The sequence below is a fragment of the Calonectris borealis genome, chromosome 11 (assembly GCF_964195595.1).
Source record: "Calonectris borealis chromosome 11, bCalBor7.hap1.2, whole genome shotgun sequence".
In the NCBI taxonomy this organism is placed as follows: Eukaryota; Metazoa; Chordata; class Aves; order Procellariiformes; family Procellariidae; genus Calonectris; species Calonectris borealis.
The window spans coordinates 23,706,852-23,729,492 of NC_134322.1; the positions used below are offsets into that span (position 1 = coordinate 23,706,852).

Consider the following 22,641-nt stretch of genomic DNA (forward strand, 5'->3'; position numbering starts at 1 on the left):
AAGGAAGTCACCATTAAAATTCTTCTCATTAGGAAAAAGACCATTTTTCTCCAAATGCTGCAGGTGATGACAATTCTGACCTCTCAGAGACGCTGCTCACTGAGACCATCTGGTTGTACATCAGTTGAACGCAGCAGTTGCACTAACAAGAGGACCACGCTGCTACTGCGGCGTTACAGCAATGCTTTTACTAGTCTTACTTTTTAGGCTAACGGTGGGAGGTTTGCAGTCAGCCACGTTACTTGGCAAGATTAATTGGCTAATTTATTGAACAGTATGTCACACACAACACTACTGTTGTTCTCATCTGAGTCATACACACCATGGGTTTGGACACTTCTAGTCTCAATTTGGCGAGTCTACGATAGTTTCAAATAACCAGTTCTGCTTACTGGAAGTTCAAGGCTGTCTGTTTGAGCAGTTGAAGATTTTAGGCAAGGACCATTAAGGGGAGCCTGGCATTAACAACGTCACTGAGAACAGACCCATCTATTTCCCCAAAGTCGGCACATATTTAGCACCAATCTGTTTTTACAGACAGATGGTCTTCCCCTAATTCTCAGCGTGGTGTGCAGACACCAAGTTAAGGCTCCCTGGTCCCGGCAGTCTGACTCTACCAAAATTTATTTTATTCAGCTTCCAAGTTTCACGGAGAGACCAGAGATGGGGCTCACATCCTCCACCCGAGCTCCTGGCCTGTTTCCAGTTGTTTCAGCAAAACTGTAGCACAAGAGCTTCTACTGGTATTCAACAGATTGTCAGAGCTGGGGTTGCGATGCCTGTCTGACCACATACAGATAGAAATAAAAGTCATGTTGTTCATGAGGCTTCCCAACAGTCTCTTGACAAATACTGGCAAAAAGGCTTGAGATAACAGTTAGCCCCCCCCCAGAATGAAGGGAAGAGAGATCCCCTCATTTACGTTCATCCCATGTGTCATGAGATACGTGCTGAGGTATCACAGAGATGGCAAGCATCAACAGAACTCAAGTAGGGAGCGAAGAGCAGAATTAAGCGTCTCACTTATTCTGTGAACCTACATTTGATTTATTTACTACACAGGCTTCAGCAGAAGTGCCCTTGTCTCAAAAGCACAGGTAACTGGAATTAAGTGACGACATTAACCTGTCAGGAGCTTTGTGCACAGTACCAGATACTACCACCAAAATACATAGAAAAGAGCACCTTATTTCAGTAGACAAGTCCTGTTTAAAAAAAATAACAACAATATTTTAGTGTTTCCAATAGTGACAACTTACTTGGTTCCCACATCCCAGATTTTGCATCCTATAAGGAGCAAAGAAGCCACAAAATGTAGAGTGCGATAGCACCCAATCTCCAGAGGATGTGCTACACAAAATTAAGAAAACTGATTAGAAAAATTAATTGGAACAAGCAGAAAGGAAAAATGCAAGATGACTGCTCAGGCACTGCATGTTATGAGCTCAGAGCAGGTATATCTCTCACTCAGTTCAACTTAGTATTTTGGTAATGTGAGAGCACATCCTCTGCAAGTGGAAGCTTGGTCCATCCAGGGAAAACAGGAAAAATAAAATCAGAAGAAAGTGTAAAAAAATTACAGTAATGTAGAAAACTTGCTAAAACCCAAGGTCAATATATGATCAAGGCACAGAAGGAGCAGAGAAGGTCTTTGCTCCAGAGAGACCTCCTTGTGCAGTGGGTAGTCAAGGCTGTGGAAATACTTGGCATGGGAAAAACCGTATGCTGAAAGTCTATATAGGTTTAAAAAGCAACCATAAATTCAGGGAAGAAAAATCCAAACACTATTAAACACAAGCTCAAGCCCTATATTAGGGAAATCAGAGAGCTTGCCAGAAAAAAATTAAAAAATAATAAAAAACACCTTTGGCTTATCCTATGATATTCTTCTCATATTTGCTGTAGACTACTGTCACACAGAGGATACTGAGCTCACGGGCTTTTGGAGACTCTTATGATTTAGTAAATATCAATAAAAACAGTATTTCACGTTTTTATTAGAAAAGCTTTATGCTTCTTACACAATTTCCTAGATTTTGAGACTTCATATTACCTTTTTGAAATCTGTAATTCTATACATAAATAACTTCCCCTCTATTAAAGATTCCTATGTTTTACAAACACACTTACATGGGTATTTCCCTTATCAGTCGATCCTCACTAACTTGAGTTTCTAGTTTCGCATAATTACCCAGTACCATTACGATGTTATTCTGATCAAATCTCTTCCAAAACTTGTGTGAGGCTAAAATAATTTGCTCAGGTCAGTAAGCTCAAGTCAGAGTTACACAACAAATATGATGGCGATGTTTGATTTAATAAAGAAATCACAAACTCTCTATAAGCTTAAGGTAGGTTAACTTACCTGCACTTCCAAGTTGCTTATAAAATCTGTATTCTAAATGAAGCTGTGGCGCACGTGATTTTATTGGTTCCTAAAACGGAAAAAAGAAAAATTCTGTTAAAATCAGTTTGACTGAAAAAAGTTCTATCCTATACTTGAATATTTGTGACTGTACATAACGCTTCAAGTTGCAAGATAAAACACCCCAGACTGAAAGCCTAACAACAGACTTCACCATTAGACGTCATTTAAATAAGTAGAGAACGAAAAGCAGTAAGACTTGCAACATGCACTTTGGAGGAGAAATAACTTTCTCATTTAAATACAAAGCTCATTCATGGCAATGAAATTCAAAAATCGTTCAACAAAGCTCCTGGTCCTTGAAGAATGACCCTGGGCACTGGCAGGAGGAAAGTCAAAGCTGCAAAAGATCAAGTTCCAAGTTCAGTTTGTGGACTGTGGTTGCCCACAATATTTTTGTTGGTCACTAGCCTATATTTTTGAAAAATGTTGAGTCATATATCTGTGTTTTAAGTCAGACCACAGTTGTATAAACCTACAATCTTGTTTGCAGCAAGTGCTACAGTGCAGCCAGGTATCTGGTAAAAACACAGGAAGAAGTCTTCCCTTTCAGTAGCAGGTGTCAGTCAAACATCTCAAAGCACTCAAGAATATTCTATTTTTATACACAGAATAAAAAACATGGATAAGTCTCCAATGCACCCGAAACATTACATTTTTCAACTGTTACTCATCTGCACTTCATGAACAAAACTTAATGCTTATGATCCATAAAGGCATTAACATGCAAGATTACAATGCTTCTAAAAATATAAAGTTAACATGGAGAGGAATAACAGACTTGAGTAATTACATTTTCAATAAAACTGTGCACTTGGGATAGGCAGTAATGTGGATTCACCTACTGCCCAGACATCTTTGAAAAGGAAGTTAATACTGGCCTCAATTTTTGTTCAGATGTTGCTTATTTCCTTGCTTTTGAGAAAATAAATGCTCCATGCTCAAAACTACATAAAATTCATAGCACGGCACCAAAATTAGCCTGAATTTCAAAAACCTGCTAAATAGCTTTCTATTTGATGAACTCATCATCTAGAAGTTTGCCTATAAAGGAGCCCCCTAAGACCAACACAAAAAAGTCCTTTTGTGTTTCACATCAGCTCCTATGAGTCAGAGCAAGAGCATCTTAGAGATAGACAAGAGTTTGAGCCAACATCTTGGATACCATGGAATAACTCTTCTGTCTGCACGGGAGGACACGAAGGCTTTAGCTGATCCACTTTGTCTTGTTTCACCCGTGGTCTGTACTGTAAGACTAATGTCCACATTTGGCGTGAACTCCACATTAAAGACTTCTTTTTAAGTCAGAATGATTTTCGTACAGGAATTCAGGCAACTCGACTTCCAGCCAAGCTGTTCATCACCAGCTCAAGTCATCCCCTCCATTTGCCAGCAAGGAGAAAAAATGCTCCTGGTTGCTTCTCAACTTTCTGATGTTTAAAAGCTTCAGCAGTCAAATATGACCAACTACTTAGAAAACAAAGGTGAAAAATATTCTGAAGGCAAAACTGAACCTGTACTGAAGGCAAATATAAAGCAACGCAAAACCAAGTTTGTTATATAAGTCGCATTTAAATTAAGATAATTGTTGATGGTGGCTTGAGGGAGATTCTATAGACATCTGCACAGCAAAGGGCAACAGGAACTCAGCCTATTCAGTGAATAGTTTATTTATCCAAATAAACTATTTGGGTAAAGGTAGAAGGATTAATGTATCAGGACGTGAGGCTGCTCGTGACAAAATCAGGGAAAGTAAGCCCAAGCCACTTCTGCATCAGGAGCTGCTGGAGCCCGAGCTCTGGACACTTGCCAGAGCCGCGGCAGCTTCCGAGAAGATCATACCAGAACAGATGGTTGTCCTGTAGGCCAAGGGCTTAAGGATGCTGGCAGATGTTGCGTTTGTAGTGAAAATAACTGAATTGCTACTGCCTAACGTACAAAATCCACAGCTCGAACCAACAGCATCATGATCACCGTGAGAAGGTACAGCTTCGTACCCGTGCTCAGACCACACCTGGGTGTTAACGGGCTGGTTTCATGCAGGGCAGAAATTCCTACTATGTGCAATTCAGCATTAAAAACCCTCAGAAGGTTAAACCAGCAAATACGGCTAAGGCATTTCAGAAGACAAACTCGTCCATGAACTAGATGCCCTTAACCAAATAACGTTCAGCTGAAGAGCAAGACGAGCAGCTATATGGTGACACCACACAAGTCACAACACAGGCACTATTCTCCACCGCCAGCAATTTTCCGAGATGCAGCTCAATCCTCACCCCCAAACAGAAACCATGAGACATTAGCACTGAATTTCACAGCGCTTTCTGATCAGCTCTTTGGCAGCCATCACACAATTCTCCAATTTCCCAGCTTTAACGTCATGACAGGAGGTACAAATAGCTGAGGCAGCAGGGTTGCAGTTGCAGAAGACAATCTCACACAGCTAGAAGGACTTGGAGCAGAGTTTTGACTTGGTCCAACAATGCAGATAAAAGAAAATGTTGCCTTCAAGTACATTGAAAGCAGCTACTCTACCACTAGTCCTCAAATTATTCGAAGGATAAAGAAAATTACAGTTAAGTACACATGTAAGAGAAGCATATTTGCTGCTGAGGAGGCTGAGTAATTCTTACTCCTGGGGAATACGGTCTAAGATTAGGAGACCGAAAACCCCCCATCTTTTCTACCGTTCCCTCATTAATCTTCTCAAAAACTGAGCTGGTATGCGAATGCCTGGATGGCCACGGGATGGCAATTCCAGTCCTTCAAACGTGAAGGACCAGAGATTTTGAAGCATGAATCACAACAGGGCAAATCAAACTGGAGTGCATTGCAGAGTAACTGCTTTAACACTCAGATATTTTTTTTTGGGGGGGGGGTGGTGGGGTGGGCAGGGAAAGAAAGAAAGAATGCTACTGGAAAAAACAGGTAAGATTGAGGTAGCTATAAAAGTAATGCCATTCAGCTCTGCCATACGGCTACTGAGAGGTTTCAGGTTACTGGGGGGTGTCACTGCAGGCACTGTTTTGAGAGAAACAAGCATCCTTTGGACTGATACAGCTGTGTTTTTCCTGTATTATTACTTCCTTACGCCTTCCCATGCTATAACTTTGTGGGATTATCTTTGAAAGCAAATTAGAAGCATTATTGATTGAATAAAACACCTCGTCTGTATACACAGCGCATTTTCTATTGTCAGATCTGCCTAAAAAGTGAGCTACTCAGCAGGCACCAGTCCTCCTTCCTGATGTGGATCCGTATCAAAGACATCCTAAGCTCCACTGCAGGTGTCTATTTACTTATTTTAGGGAATATCTTCTGACATTTGCCAACAGGCTTGAAAACAAGTCCCTCCTGCAAAGCCCTAATTATTCTTCATTTACTACATATCATATAAGGAGAATGCTAGAGATATAAAATCTGCGGCACTTGAATGTGATCAGAATTAATGCACCACGTCCATCTTGATCTTCTGTAATCTGAATGACTCCTGCCATTTTGCCAGACAACATCGGTTGGGCAAACAGGCGTGTTTGCTGCTAATATCAAATTAGCGTTACAACTTTAACTTTAGATTCTAGGGTTTGGATCTGTGATTAAAGGATGAGAAAAGAGCACGCCAGCTGAAGACATCAAATTTGAAAACCCCAAGAGACTAATGAAAGTCTTAGTTTACAGATAAGAAAAGTTAAGGTATAAACACAAACTACTGGGCTATGATTTACAAATCCGGCAGAGCTACGACTTAGCGAGTTTCCCCATCCCCTAGACTCCTACTTCAAACCACCGCTGACCACAGTGCCTTCATGCCTTGAAGCAGTCTTCAGAAGACGACTTTTTCCTGGACCACTCGCTGGTCCAGGTATAAGAAACATGGAAGCTGTCGTTGCATGTACCTGGGGAGGGCTACATCGACTGCGGGGCAGAAAATAACCTGATACCTGGTACTGCGGCTTGTAACACTGGATGAGAAGAGAGCTGTGAACGAAACTGCCTGCATAAGTTCTGAAGTTCGCTACTGTTGGGACTTGGGTTTTTTAACACAACTCCTGCAATGCTTTGGTGAGCCAATTTGATTTGTTTTTACCACCCTGTGATGTAAAAGGAGAAAAAAATTCCGAAGATGCTGCGGCCATATATCCTCAGCCACCTAAATCAACTAGAGGAAAGACTGACCTTTGCTGAATTGGACCTTGTTTCGCCTGTTGAATCTGCAGTCTCTCAGCATCGTACCAGACCGAGTTGTGCTATTCTCCCCCAAGGGAATTTTAACCATTGAAACACCCCCTTTCCTACCTCTCGACTCCAAAAACGTGGAGCAGCAGGCTGCACAGTGCCACACTCCTAACCAAATGCTCCGACAACAGTCCATCCAGAGAGAAAGGTAGGGATCTGGAGAACTGATGGAGTCCTGAAGAGAAAGGCTCAACCCAGGGAGTGGGAAGAGGTGGAAAACCTTCAACCAGTGCCGTTCACTGGGACCTGGCAGCCAGCTTGGAGAGAGGAACAAGGTTCTCACTGGTATAAGACAGCTACAGGCCATTTAGGTACCAAAAATGTTCAGCGGGTGGAGGGATGGGTTCTTTCCTCGTTTTTAGTGTTCTCAAGAATTTATCTTAGCTTAAATAAGTTATTCTAGCTGAGGGTAAGAGCAGCATTAAGCCCAAAGTGAGAAAGTTGCTTTTCATCTGAATTTTTAACATTAAGTAAAAGTCATTTAAGAACACTTGAAGCTTCTACTTACCAGTTTGATCGCTACATATTCATTGGTGTAGAGATTTTTACCTGCGAAGGAAAAAGAAAAGATCTTTTAGTTCCACATTCAACACTTGCAGCTAGAGACACGATGCAGAAGAGTGTCACTGATGGCAAAGAGCTGTCTTTTTCTCAATTCCCTGCTGAAGTTCATGCCTTTAACAAAGTGCAAGCCTCAAAATAATAAGTTGCAGCAGTTCACCAGGGCAGGCAAACACTATCTTCCATTCAGCATAAGGTAATCATGTTTTATGGTAGCCCTTATGTTCAATGCAAGTGTTTGAGGAGGTATCCCAGACACATTACGTTTTATTATCCACATCATGCCAAAAAAGTCTGGAGAACAAAAAATGAAGAGTCAGAGCATCATTTCTTTCAGAAATGTCTTGAATCTGCTGGACACTGAACAATTTTATCCTATAGAATCATAGAACAGAATCATAGAATTATTAAGGCTGGAAAAGACCTCTAAGATCATCGAGTCCAACCGTCAACCCAACACCACCATGCCCACTACACCATGTCCCTAAGCGCCTCACCTACACGTCTTTTAAATACTTCCAGGGATGGTGACTCCACCACTTCCCTGGGCAGCCTGTTCCAAGGCCTGACCACTCTTTCAGTAAAGAAATTTCTCCTAATGTCCATTCTAAACCTCCCTTGGCGCAACTTGAGGCCATTTCCTCTCGTCCTATCGCTTGTTACTTGGCAGAAGAGACCAACACCCACCTCGCTACAACCTCCCTTCAGGTAGTTGTAGAGCGCGATGAGGTCTCCCCTCAGCCTCCTCTTCTCCAGGCTGAACACCCCCAGTTCCCTCAGCCGCTCCCCATCAGACTTGTGCTCCAGGCCCTTCACCAGCTTCGTTGCCCTCCTCTGGACACGCTCCAGCACCTCCATGTCCTTCTTGTAGTGAGGGGCCCAAAACTGAACACAGGATTCGAGGTGCAGCCCCACCAGTGCCGAGTACAGGGGCACGATCACCTCCCTACTCCTGCTGGCCACACTAGTTCTGATACAGGCCAGGATGCCGTTGGCCTTCTTGGCCACCTGGGCACACTGCCGGCTCATGTTCAGCCGCTGTCGACCAGCACCCCCAGGTCCTTTTCCTCTGGGCAGCTTTCCAGCCCCTCTTCCCCAAGCCTGCAGCGTTGCCTGGGGTTGTTGTGGCCCAAGTGCAGGACCCGGCACTTGGCCTTGTTGAACCTCATACAGTTGGCCTCAGCCCATCGATCCAGCCTATCCAGGTCCCTCTGCAGAGCCTTCCTACCCTCGAGCAGATCAACACTCCCGCCCAGCTTGGTGTCATCTGCAGACTGACTGAGGGAGCACCCGATCCCCTCGTCCAGATCGTTGATAAAGATATTGAACAGGACCGGCCCCAGCACTGAGCCCTGGGGAACACCGCTCGTGACCGGCCGCCAGCTGGATTTGACTCCCTTCACCACAACTCTCTGGGCTCGGCCGTCCAGCCAGTTTTTTACCCAGCGAAGAGTGGATCTATAGGGAGTTTCACTAGCTTAATCATGCTACACATCAAAGCGACTACTGCAAGGAGGCATACGAAAATAACCTTTGTACCAACACACAGCTTTTATTTCTTCCTCTACGAGCAGGTGGGCAGCGTGTATAAAATACCTTCTGTATGCCAGCGGCACAAAGGCAATCCTCGTAATCTAGTAACACCAATAACTCAGTTGCAATATGGTACCAATGATGTTAAAAAACACACTAAAAGAACAAAACCCATTCTCAGGACCCCGAAACACAGAGCAGTGTCTAGTCTGATACTAGCTCTGGCAAGCATGCAGGGCAAGAGCCTAGGACGAGCACAACCAGGCAAGCATGCAGCCAGCTGCCGGTATATTGCGGCTCCACGACCCTGAGCCAGAGCTGGTACCCACGTGTGCTACAGCTGGAGGTGAATTTTTCCTCCAGGAACCTGTCTGGTGTTCGAACCAAGCCCCTGTGGCAGAGATGCACAGCCTCACGTGTCAAGGAGATCTCTCTGTGTGTTCTGAAGCTGCCAGTTATCGTATCATTCAACGTCCTCCAGTTCCTCTGCTAGGTAATTTGAGCAATTGCTCCCCCTTCACCTTCTCCACGTTGCTCATGATTGATAGCAAACTCTCCTGGAAGAGATATCACTGGGGAAGGATGCTCAGGCTGTCCTTGTACCTGATCTGTCCCATCGCCCTGACATCTCTGCTACCTTTCTGACCTCCTCTAGTTCCACCATATCCTTTGAGGAGGTCAGCCTCCACCGCACAAAGCTCCCCATGGTTTTATACAGGGAAGCGTTGACCTTCTTTGCTCATCGTTGCTAGCACCACTACAGCACAAGTCATGCTTTCATCGAGTGACTGCGTAGCTCCAAAATTCAATAGCAATCTATACGGGAAGTTATCAGTGCTTGTTTGTAGCATCAGCTTTGTCCAGCTCCATTACACATTTACTTTCCCATTCCTGTAACAGATATTGATGCTCAGAACAGACCGGCTGTTGAGAAAGCCCAGGACGGGGAGCGACATACTTCAGAGCAGGTAGGAGTTTGGGCAGCTCTAGCTACATGACACCATTAAAAAACATGCCACGTCATCCCTTGCATACAGATACTCTTCGCATGCAACAACAGCGCTGGAAGACTCAGTAATGTTAAAGACATTATGAACACGAGAGAAGACAGTCATATTTAAATCCTGAAATATTTAAATGAGGGAAAATTCCCCATTTATTTTTTTTACTTTATAACAGCTTCGTATTTTCTGCATTCAATTTCTTTTGATACCGTCCCCGCTACATTGTCAGTGTGGTTCTGGGCTCCAAATTTCAGATCAGGTACTCCCAGTCCAAGTCCTGCACCAAGCAGATTGCTTTAACATTCATTAGGAGGCCAAAAAATTTTATGGAAAGCTTCAACCTGTTACAGTAACAGGCAATGCTGTTCAACACAGGGCAGGCATTTAAATGTGAGGTTAAATATCCTTAAAGGAAGTGTTTTATGCAAGCAGATGTGTAAGCTAAGCTCCAACATTAACCCTTGCAACACAGGGTTGTTTGAATCTATTTCTTTAGATCTTTCAATAAAAGCTATTATGTCCCGGCTGGAAATGGAGGGTAGAAAGTAGGTTTTGCTTTCCACTCAGACATTGGAAAGTGGCTTCAAAGCACTGAAAGAGCTGGAAGGGCAAATCAGCGGAAAAGCGGGTGGCAGGATAAACTGCATCACCCTTCGAGACAGACCAGGGCTCCAGCCTGATGCTGACTGATGGCTGGTGGGGGGAGAACATGCAAGGACATTAAGAGAAGGCAACCTATATACACTTAAGTTATCTGCTCCATATTAGTTACCAGCAAATGAGTCATAACATCAGCTCCAGCTGTAGCTCACCCACTGACACCTCCTCCTCCCCTCCTCTTGATAGGGATTGAACTCCTATCAAGATGCTTTTGAGGACACTTTTGAGCCAGACTAAGGGAAGCTCCAGCCCAAATACGTGAGAAAGTTAGATGCTTTAAACAGAAAAAAAAAAAAACCAACCGAGAAGGGAGGCATGGGAACGTCATCCCCTACAGATTCCATGACCTCCATCACAATCTTGGAGATGCACCATTTCAAGGTAGTTTTGGTGCTCAACGTGCAGGGGTGTAAATCCATCCAGGGAGTGATGACCCACAGACCTTCTAGCAACACTCGTGCTCTCCCACCGACGTGGGATGTCGATGTTGGGGAAACAGTGCTCTTCCAAGCTCATTTCAAGGCACAGAAGGACATTGCCAACACCTTCCATACATGTGGAGCTATAATCCAGCCCATTATGGTCTGGTTCATAAGGCTGAGGACTAGACAGAAGATAATTTTAGTAATGAAACTCCTCAGTTAAAAAACTGAGATTAGCAAAACACTGGCCTAAGATGTCAGGCCAGCAGGCAAAGGTACATGAACTAATTAATCCTCCAATTCATCCCCTTCAGAGCATGCACGATGGGGACACTCTGGACATAAGGGGGTGCAAACGGGTCCAGCTTCCGAACTCCAAACCCTTCCTAAAGCTGCAGCATGAGATGCTTGCTCTGCCAACTATGGTGGCAAAGCAAATCTCCAAAATCTCTCTGTTGGCTTGCTCCAGACTGAGATCTATCCCTCGGTTTTGCTATCACACTGTCCAAGGTGTAATGGTTTCTTCTTCCTCCTTCTACAAGGCAGCACTGGTATTAAGATGGAAGGGTAAAGGCAGTACTGCTCACAGGAGAAAGTGAATCTGCACAGCAAAATATAGAAGCTGCATCTTATCTTAATAAGAAAAAAGATCTGTAATACAGCTGATATAACTGTGCTAACAAAAGCCTTTCAAGTTCAGGCAAAGCTTTTGATGGAGCGGTGATTAAGTTCATGCCTCAGTTTTGGGTAGTTCCACTGACAATTATGAACTACATATTCTAAATGAGAAGTGATGCATTAAGGCACCAGCATTCACGTGGGAAACCTACCAGGGTGGATTTCTCAAGACCTGGCAGTAAAACGTGTCGAATATACGGACAGATTGTAGACCTGTTGAAAAGCCCAAAGTGATTAATCTCTCGTGTGCACCATTCCCACAAGTCAAAGTTAAGAGCCACAAGTACAAACTTCTCATCAACGACGTGAATCAAAACTGCTTTGACCCTTCCTTCCCTTCTAGTTTGTCACTTATATGGACAATACATTCTGATGACAGATCAGGGCTGGGTAATGGAGCAAACATCCAACCGGTCATCCCAAAGACCAAGCAGAGCTCAACCCCAGGCAGCACAGCACCTGCAGAGAGACCAGATCCCACGGGTAGCCGAAATGTGAGTGCACATCAATTTTGTAGTGCCAGATTTGCTGTCGCTTCTGGAGCACGTATCTCCGAATAACAGCTCCTAGTGCGGATCCTACACCAGATCTACTCTTACCCATGCCCTCCACACCTAGCATTATTCTAGCCCTATATTCACATGATGATTTTGTTATTTGGGAAAAAGAGACAAAACCAACCCCAATATCAGATGCTATTACCTTTTTTTTTAATTATTATTTTATTTGTTTTAAAGCAGAGCTCCTGGCTTCAAACTGCAGCCTAGGAGTCTGGGCAGTTCTTGCTTTTGGGGGGAACACCTTCCCAGATCTGATTGACCTGCTTTGACTTTGCAACATACAAATACGCAGCTTTTCTTCTAGTTTGGGACTTACTGCTTGCTGCCAAGATGCGCTGAATCTTCATGAGCGTGAATCATGCTGACGTCTGACTTCTGTATGCTACACAATTTCTTTGGGTAGCACACGAAAACACAGACTTCTCCAAAAACCCCTTTGGTGCAGTAGCCTACCAAGGGAGGATACAAGCAACATCCAGGACCTAGCCCTCCTAACATTTTTTTTTCCCTCTCCAAACAGAGAGAAAAGCTGCATTACTCATCATTTTTAAATGATAATTGAAAGCACTGTTTTGAAAATGCCAGATAATGTTTGCATTAGAGCAAAAAGATTTGGGCTCCAGTCTACAGCTCTGCATTAAATAAGCCCCTGGTCTATCCAGATACTTAATGCTTATTTTAGAAAATCCTCGAACCTACCAAAACTGGAATAATTTTACACTAGTACCTATTTAATTGCTTTACTACATAAGGGTGCCAAACCCTGGGAAAAATGGGACATTTGAAGAGGCTTATTTATCCCTAACATGGCTCGTGGTTCAGGATTTTAGGTAAATACAAGAAATACCCACTGGGTAAGTCCATGAGCCGATATAAGGAGGCGGTCTGTAGGCTCAGCTGGCAATATCTTTTCTATGGTGAAGCTGACAGCCGTGGCTTATCACGGCACTAGATTTTAACAGGTTAAATCCCATTCTTCCCGAGCTATGAGCACCTACTGACATCACACTGTTTTACAGCCCAGTGAGCCTGTTCTCAGGCTGGTTTACGTAATGCCGGCTCTCCTATCAGCTTGGGGCGGACACGCAGGACCTCCTAACGGCAGAATTCGCGCTATAAAACTTCAGGCATGCTGCAGCTCCCAAGGCAGCAGGAGAATTAACTTGGCAGACAACCAGGAGCTGCACGACAGGGCTTGGCCTTGCACGAAAGGCCATGAATGCCCGTAAGCGTGCAGAGCCCAGCCCAGGGACAGCGAGCAAGACCCCCTGCTCTCTGCTGGCACCGTACCCCTGCTAGTGGGCTGAACTGCTTTTTTTGCAGACCACCTAATCTGCAGCCTGTCCGAAGAAAGAGCATCTGGTCAACCCCAATTCACCTTATTACTCTGGGCCAGATACCGAGTTTTGCGTTCATCTTCCCATTTCAGCTCGTCTGCGGGCTGGAATCCAACTGTGCTGCTCCCACATGCTTCAAAAAAATAATATCCCCGGGGCTACCTGTATTTGCAGCAAGAAAGATCAACCCTCAGCAGTGAGAGCTCGATATTCACAGAAAACAGCTCCATACGCACATCCCATCTCCTCCCTGAACAATCAGTCCTCTGTCTGGCACTGGAGCGCGATACAAGAGCAGCTTAGAACGAAAACACAACACCTGAAAAAGAAATTCTTGAGGGAATTGGAAAAATATATTTTCCCCTTGTTTATCAGTGTGACTTTGTTCTTCCTGTATTACTAAAAGCATTCACTGGTGCTTAACTTCTCCAAAACCACTTAAAAGAAAAAAAACAAAACCAAAAAGCAGAGGGCACGCCATTCACCTTTGCAGGACAAAACTGTTATCAGAGACTCGTTTGCTCCTATTTCAGACACACTGCTTCTTCCCCCCAGCACAATTCAGAGATAATTAGCATCACATCTGTGCAATAGAAATATCTGATATTTGAGCAAACAGGAGTTCTTAAAGCGACAGTGACTGGCAAAAAGCAATAGAAGTTTAAAAAGAAGAAAAGTAATACAGCTTCTCTAAGGACCTTACACCTAATTGCTGTTATCAGTCCGTATGGCCTGTTGCCCAAATACAGCATGCTACTTAGTTAACCAGTATTAGCAAAACATTTACCAGTGTACAGAAAAAAAAAAAAGAGCCACTCAATTAACAGGTGTTGCTTTTTCCACAGTTAAAACTGAATTTCTCTGTAAACCGACTTTTTCAGAAGTGAAATCTCTTGTGTAGCATCTGTGCTTTGAAACAATACATTAGTCAGAAATCCAATACCGCTAAAATTTTGAGAAACGTGAAAAAGAACCACCATGAAAACAGGATCAGCATTTGGGCACTAGCCAAATAAACGCCAAGAGCCATCTACCTGGAGGGATCCACTACAGCTGCTGAACCTCAAAGCAGCGCTTGGATTACAAAGCAATTCAACATTTCCGTGGGGATCCCGATATTGTGACATTTGCTGTTGGGGGGGGGCTTTGAAAATGCAATAAGCTATTCATGTTATGTTACTGTAAGGATCCAAACTTATCTTCAGCTGCCGATTATGCTCATATGCTCATGTTCATTAAGGTGGGAGTTTTTGTCCCTGCCCTTGGTTTCTCTCCACCTTTGCAGCATTATCTCTGTTCCTGCAAATCAATAAAACTTCTCTGATGTAATGCTGAAACCAAACTACCCGTTTGCTGATCATAAGCAAGCTGGTTAATCTTCACACTGTGGAGAAGTGGTACATCATATAGGTGCAATAACCAAACCTGAGAATGAAAGATTACATAGATTAATCTAAGATTACATAGATTCTGAGCAGGAATCTACAAAGATACCATCAGTAGTTATGTGTTATAACCCTTTGGTTACTTGAAGTGATTTCCTTGTTGATTTATTTAGCGTCCCTTGTGCCTGATGCACAAATGATTTTAATTTCAATTCTAAATACCTACCAAATTTTGGGCAAATGCTATTTATGTCAGCCAACCCGTCTTGAGCACCTTCAAGTTCACTACCACAGCAATCCAATTTATTCAGCAGAAGAGAAATGCAACTGTTCTAAGCCAGTCAGGATCAAGATCATCACAAGGTGCTGCTTCTGATCTACAGCAACTACCCCAAAACCATGTATTGGGAGCACAGGGGCATGTAATTAAAAACACCGGCTGCTTCCCCCACCTCATTTAAAAAACAACCAATGCAGTGCATTGGGCTCTTAAGTCATCCTAAACAAACAATGCATTAGCATAGCCATCTGTCCGGATGACCAGCTGCAAGACATGTGGTTAGAAGACCAACGGACCACGAAAAATCACGGGCGGCTGGGCCAGTTCAGCAGCTGAGAGGCAGCAGCCAGATGGCCAGTCGGCACACCCCACACTTTGCCAGCGAGTCAAACACATGGGACAGATCAGGGAGTGGGTGATGGGGCTGAAACTAGGGCAGCGAGGTTGGTGAGGGACGTGGAATGGAGAAGATGTGGCCGAGTGCTGGGAAAGAGTCTCACCCATTACTTTAATAGGGCGCCCTAGCTTATGAACAAGAAATTGAGAGCAAGATTTAGCAATCCAGGCAGTTAAGATTTTTTCACCTTAGGCAAGACATTCAGTGCTGAGAACAGTCTTCATTCTTGGGATTGTTCAAAATTTGCATCTTTGGCCTCTCCAGTGTATTCACTTTGACTTTATGCAAATAAAAATAATGCTAGCAGTTACATCTTCTGAGTCAGAAGCTTCAGGTAGGGCAGTTCGACACTTGGGAAACAAGACAGGCACACGCATTTCTCAAGCCAGGGTAAGTTTTTATGTATTTATATTCCAGTGGTGAAATGCTAATCTGGATAATGCAGGCCACTAAAATGGTTACTTCTTACCTAGTCTGAGTTCTCCAAAGTTCCCACACCCAATCTTCTTGCCCACTCTGAAGTTGGGTCCCACCATAAGAACGCCAGAAGACGCTGATGAGCTTGGTCGAGAACCGTGCCCGCTCCTTCCCGGCATTCCTTTCGTCGTCCGCTGCCTTTCATCCTTTTCCCTATTAGGATGGTCCATGATCTTAGTGAAATATCTCTGCCAGCAAGCTGGCAGAAAGGAATTGGAGTACGCACTCTTCTCCTTAGAATAGAAATATATATCCAAAAGTATCTGAGTCAGGGTCCAAGAGAGTCATGGAAACGCATGGAGTTCTTTTGGCACCGTATCCAGTTTCCTAATGCATCTTGATAATGTACCAAGGGGTCGATTATGTTCTTGAGAACTCAATAAAGGCAGGTTGCTTTTGGTTTCTCACCTGGGGAAAAGAAAAAGGATATATGAAATAAAAATAATTATTTTAAAATACCAAGCAAGAAGTGTACAACAGGACTAACGTCCAGAACTTTCCCGTCCTCGAGGAAATTAACGGCTATATAGGAACTTTACCATTTTCTTAACAATTTTCTGATAAAAAGCCCTGATGTCACAAAGAGATAAGTGCTGCCCATCCATTGCTTGCTACTGGACTTATCAGGACTCACGCCGCACACACTAACAAAAGCAATTTCAATTACACAGCACGTCAGGTGGAAACTGCAAGATCATGTCCCATCTTTAAAGCAACTATGAAGTGTAAAGTTTGTTTTCTTCTCACTTCACACATTTATGAAGCATTACACAAAAGCCAGAAAAAAAAAAAGTGGCAAATGGAAGGTGCCAAGAGAAGAAAATATTGAAGCACTTAGGAAGTCAAATTCTCCTTCATTTTACATCTTTTAAAGTTGACCTCAGATATATTTGCTAATTGAAACTGTTGTCTGTTACAGAGATGACCAAAATAAGTAGTCAAAGGAAGATTTGTTATTTTAAAAAAGCTAGGATTTTCCTGAAAGCTGTATCAACATACGGTCCACATGACTAACACGATTTAGTTGCCAAAAAAATGAGGTCTTGGAAAACCAGATGTTCTAATGGAATTGGGTGAGGGACTCAAGGACCAAGATCTTCTCCATCAGCCTGCATTCATGACTGGCAAATGAAAGCCTGACAGTTCTCCCAGAGAAACTGAAGGACACCTTCCGCCCGCATGTCCAAACTTGTCACCATCATAACCCCAAGGGCAGGCAACTCTGGACTACTCCAGACAGCCCACTGGTGCATCTCACGAGCATCAGTCTGCTAACTCTGCCAAAAGAGGACAAGAAATAGATGCTTCTCAACCCATGCAGGTCAAGTGGTTCCTCTGGGCCCATGGACCAGCCTAAAAAAAGACAGGCAGGAGCTGTACGGACCCAGGAGGTCCTGCTCCAGAAGTGCAGTCTGGGGAGCACGGGGAAGATTGACATCTCACCATGAGACCTTTCCTAGGACGTGAACTCACACTGGATCGTTAGTGCAGCCAAATGATTCAGCTCGGCCCCACTGTGGTCAGAAGAAGTTTCTACCACTCAGGCATGAACCTCTGAAGCCTCTGTAGCAAGAGACCATTGCGGCCTGATGGGAGAGTCCAGAGGTACCAGTGGTGGTGGGTGAGCTTCCCCTCATTGCCAAAGCAATCAGCAGGACGAAGGGAAAGGTTGCAGCACGCTTTGTCTATACAGACGCTGCATCAGTAGCCAGTATTAGGCAGCAGATTCGGACACTCTGGAGGTGCTTGTGGTGCAGTTCTTAAGCAAGAACTAGAATAAACGTACCTGGAGCTAACCCCCACATCCCCGGACCTGTATTTACTGGACTGTACTCCTTTAGGGCTCACTGTTGCATTCACGATCTTCCAGATCTGAATGGAAAAGTGCCTGAATAATTTTAGAAAGAAGGTTTGTGTCCTACTTCAGCTGTAGGCATCCGTGCAGAAGTTTCAATGCTTGCGTGGAAGTTAGCAAATGCTTCCAAAGTCAGCAAAGAAGTGCTAAACGAAACCACCTAAACAAGAGTCAATGTGGAAAGACATCAGCAATCGAACATTATCAGATACGCCCAGAAACACAACCATATTTATGAGGGTTCAAAAGTTACTAAGGCAATTGGCTCATCCTCCTGTAGTAATACATTTGTAGAGAATTTAGCAAGGGTTTCTTCTGTTTGTTTCATGAGATAATGAAGCTAACCTACCTACTTCCAGCTATCCAAAAACAAAAGACAAGAATTATTACCCATCCACAAACCAGTGGCACGGAACAAAAGCATCAGTCCTTTTGAAATATGAGTATGCTTTCTCCAGTCTTCAACTGTGGTATACTTTTTATTTCTGGAAACTTTTGTTTTGATCTAAGGCATCTGCACACAAGGCAGAAGTCATTCACACTAGATCCAGAAAACGCAGGTAGCTACCAGTTGGAAATTCCAGTTTCTGTATATTGAACTAGTCTTTAGCACAACTCTGACCTTTTCTATCCATTTCCATTTGCAGTTCTGTGTATTTGCCCAAAAGAGGGAACAGTTCTCCCCAGCTTGAGCTTCCTCCCTAGATTTTTTTTTTTAAATACTTCCGCAAAAAAAGCAAAGATTAACTTTAACACCACTTTGCAATTACTTTCCACTGCTTTTGTTCATATATTATTGCAGGCTTCTATATCAGACAAGGTGTTTGCAGGACTCTAAACAGACTCCATCTTCATAGGAAGGACGCTGTGTCCCTCCACAATGTATTAGGAAGACCTTGAGGAACTAATAATAGCGTAAAGAAACATCCACACACGTGAAGGGATGCTTCATGCAACGTAACAATCCCACAAAAGCACCCATCTTTAACAGTTTATACTAATGCTTAGAACCTAGCCCAGGTTGCACAGGTTACAACCCACAGGATATTTCATCTCGCCTGTGACTCAGCAGCCCTCTTTTCTAGAGTGAAAAGCAGATGAATTCTCATCGTCGCTCTGCACAAAGGTGGATCTCTGCAGAAAACGTCATACAGCATGCTTGCAGCAAATCCAGGAGCTCTGAAAATCATCAGGTCCTATGAGAACCATTGTATCGCGTCCATACTACCAGTTTGGCCGTACCAACCCAGAAGCTGCAGCGCCAAGCTCCCAAGGTGGTACTAAGTCATGTGTGAAACGCCACTCATGATTAAGCACTGCTGGCCTACCGAGAGACAGAAGAATTGGAGATGTTCACATACAAGAAATTCAATACTTAGTATTACTAAGCTTTACTTGTACCTCAAATTAATTCAAGATTTAATACTTAAAACTGAATATGGATAAGCAGGAAGCATCCGTTACAGGCAAACAGGATGAACTGGTTTTTCATCATAGACATCCCAACATACTTTCAGCAGCGTTCATTTTGAGGGGGTGAGTTAGCACTGCTTCTCAAAGCTGTTTGCGTAGACACAAGCACACAATTTGCTTTGTGAAACCAGCTTGCAGAAGCAATGATGATGCTCTATCAGATATCAGAAAAGCACTTGGATAGGACCCCACCCCAACCTGTCCTGGGAGGAGAGACTTGCTTCAAAACAAACAACAAAAAAGGACAGTCATTGAAATTATTGCTGAAGAGAAGTCAAATGTGAGGATGGTGATGGAGTGCTTCTAGGGCTAGATCACTAAGAAAGATGAGCAGAACAGAGGAATTCTATGAATTAAAAAAGTAGCAATTCGGAAAACACACTTGATCCCACCAAAGCCAGAGCGGAGGATTTGTTTCCCCTGGAGACCAAAGTCATTCTTTTCATCAAGGTTGGATAATCCATGGGTAACAACTACAGACTTCACAAAAGGGTAACAGAAAGAAGTCTCTAGCAAGAGCACAAACCCGGCCCAATTTACGCTTGGAAAAAACAACGCGCAGCATTGCGTGAGACATGAAGGGCAGCGCAGCTCTCTAGACTGAGGAGATACTACCATGAAGGACTACATGGAAGAGGGGCTAAAAACCCTAAAAGAAAGAGGCAAAATCTGCATGACGGGGGCTGATTACAGCACAGGAAGGACGAATGATACAATTTCTATAAAGTTGCAGACAATTTTTTTTTTTCTTGCTCATTCAGCTAACAGTTACGTGGCCAGTAGAGAGCGTAAGAAAAGTCAATATAAGCTAAAACCGCTGGAAAGGGTTTCTAAACAACCCTGATGAACATGAGGTGGACTGGGAACAGACAGGTTGTTTAAGAACGCACTGCAATGTTTTCCTGCGTGATGCCACAAGCCGTTTAACCTTCCTTCTGCCATGAAGTACTACCAGCTTTTGACCTCCAGAGTAGATGGATTCAGATAGTGAGGTTGTTTTGCAGCAGAACCTGATGCTTAGGTGCAGATCTTTTCAAAGTTGTTTGGCTACCTGCTGGCACAAGACAGCATCGTTAGAGAAAAGCGTTTTGCCAGCTATGATAAAATGAGGCTGAAAGCCACCAAAAGGCAAAGGCACACAATTTAACGTTTCAAATGGTTGATAGGAATTGGCCTTGACCTTCAGTGATTGCAGGGCAGGAGGTATTCTGTCAGTGCTCGATGATACAAGTACCTCATTCCTCTACAGGCTGCTCAAGCCTCTTGCGAGCGTAAGTCCTCCTGAGCCTCGATACAGCTTCCCCCTCCTCCAGACTAAAGTCTGAACTCGGCTCAAGCCCCGTGTGCCAAGTTTCAGATCCAACATCAGAAATATACTGCTTGGTTTGACACTTACACCATCTTGCTCAGTGCATCTCAGATGGGACAAGCAACTCCATTCTTCTCAGGCAGATTAAGCACAGAGCTCCACCACACGTTTTCTGGCTAGTGAAATAAGATGTTAACGCTTACAAGCTACTACGCCTCCATCCTTCCCCCGTTCCCCATCTGTATAAGGTCTCCCCAGGGAGAAGAATGGAAAGGTCACGCCTGACAGTCTGCAAACACTAAACAACCTCTCCCTCAGCTGAAAGCCTCCTGCAAGCAGGAATTCAGATCAGCAATGAATGAGTGAACCAAGCGTTTGATAACTTCTTTATTAAGGCCAACCCTACGAGCAGATCCCAGCTGTCGGTACACCGAATCACGCAAGTATCTTTCACTATTGTTACTACATACTAAAAACGACTGTAGTAAATATGGCATCAAACATGGCTTTTGAGGACTAACAAAGTGCTTGGCTTTGGAAGAGGAGTGGCAGAAGAATGAAGACTAGACTGTAATTTGAAGTCAGTCGCATTAATATTTAAAGACTACTCAGAACGCCAAGACTATTTCCTGCCACGATTCAAACTTTTTCATAACGATTTTCCTTCCTACCTTTCCACCCACTCAGCAAGATTGCTCTTGAAAGTTGCTTGCATTTAACAAAGCTGCATGAAGATATTTCCCTAATGGTGACTCAGTCCAATTCCAGTATTCATTTTACTACAATATAGTTGGAGACACAGGAACAGTTATTTAATGAAAGATACAGGGTTCAAAGGAAATTACTTAAAGCACAGTTAGCTAAATAAAAAAAACCCCAACCGTGTATCCTACACACTTCAAAACGCTTAGGACCCAAGATCTAAATCGCCTCCATCGATAAAACGGCAGTGCTAGAGCTACAAACCAGATTCTAGGCAGTGTTGACGGCAACTGCCGTTCGCGTTGTGATTCGTAGCACAGCCCAGCGTGAAGGACGGTTTATCATGTACCAAGTTTACGGCACACAGAGACACTGCTCACAGACATCCAGTTTTCTTAATTAAGTCCTTAAGTTTGAAAGCAGCCGAAGTAAAGGACAATGCAAACAAGAGACTGGTGTGAAGAAGCCAGAGCAACCCTTACTCCTACCCTTCAAAGGAAAAGCTCGCTTCCCTTACACTGAAAATTTCTTTGACCTGCTTGCGATACTCTGGAAACCCTTCCAAGATAAGAACAAGAGCTGTCAAAGTCTTGTTTTGTGGCACAATTTCAGAAAATCTATCCAAACTGAAATTGCAAACGAATCCCCCTTTCTTCAAATCAAATCAAGCAGACCTGATCCAGGTCTGTGTGTGTTTCTGATTCATGAAGGAGTCAAAACGTGCTAGAAATCAAACTGCAAATGCTTGGCAGATGGATCACCACCCTAACAAGCAGAAGTAGTTCAGCCCTACAATTCCTTTTTCCTTCTTTTAAGAAGAGACCTTCAAGAAAGCCCCATTTTCTTTTGAGATGGGTGATCTCATCCTGCTCTCTATAGAAACAGGAACTCAATTTCTTAAAGCAACTCCAAGATCGTTGTGTTAGGACAAGGCACATGCCTTCTCACTGTATTTTCCAACATCCACCCATGCCTGTGTAATACTTCTGGTAAGTCTCTTGATCTGGGGACTGCTTTCCAGACAAGATCTGCTACTTCCCACATGACTTCAAAGTCTATAAAATCCTCCAGGGCTCTCAACTGACATGTTATAAGCGTATGGATATGAGATCACCAGCTTCCACCCTCATTCTGTGTAAAAAGTAGAGCCTTCAGCAGCAGAAAACTTTGCTTGCTTTGCCACAGATTGGGACAAACGTTTCACCCTCTGGAAAAGGTGTAACAGCCGGGATGCAAGTAATGAGGAATATTTTGAAACCAGGACATGTGATGTGTTCACTCACGTTCTCAGCATCTGCCAACTCGTTTTATTAGCTTACACCCTGCAGTTTAGAGGAACAAGCTGGC

General features: G+C 43.6%; 1 protein-coding gene across 14 annotated transcripts in view; it reads right to left on the bottom strand.

Annotated features, from left to right (window-relative positions):
• The window catches only part of CSNK1G1 (casein kinase 1 gamma 1), a 110,485-nt gene that overhangs the window by 49,257 nt on the left and 38,587 nt on the right, over positions 1-22,641 (bottom strand). For 12 of the 14 annotated variants that reach the window (XM_075160620.1, XM_075160630.1, XM_075160631.1 and 9 more), the window contains 3 exons: positions 15,948-16,363; positions 7,170-7,210; positions 2,366-2,435 (listed from right to left, as the gene is read on the bottom strand). In XM_075160620.1, the coding sequence (XP_075016721.1) occupies positions 2,366-2,435; positions 7,170-7,210; positions 15,948-16,125 (289 nt within the window). In that variant the 5' untranslated portion in view covers positions 16,126-16,363. Of the gene's footprint in view, positions 1-2,365; positions 2,436-7,169; positions 7,211-15,947; positions 16,364-20,173; positions 20,335-22,641 lie in introns of those variants that run through there. The other 2 variants (XM_075160632.1, XM_075160633.1) reach the window with 2 other exon arrangements.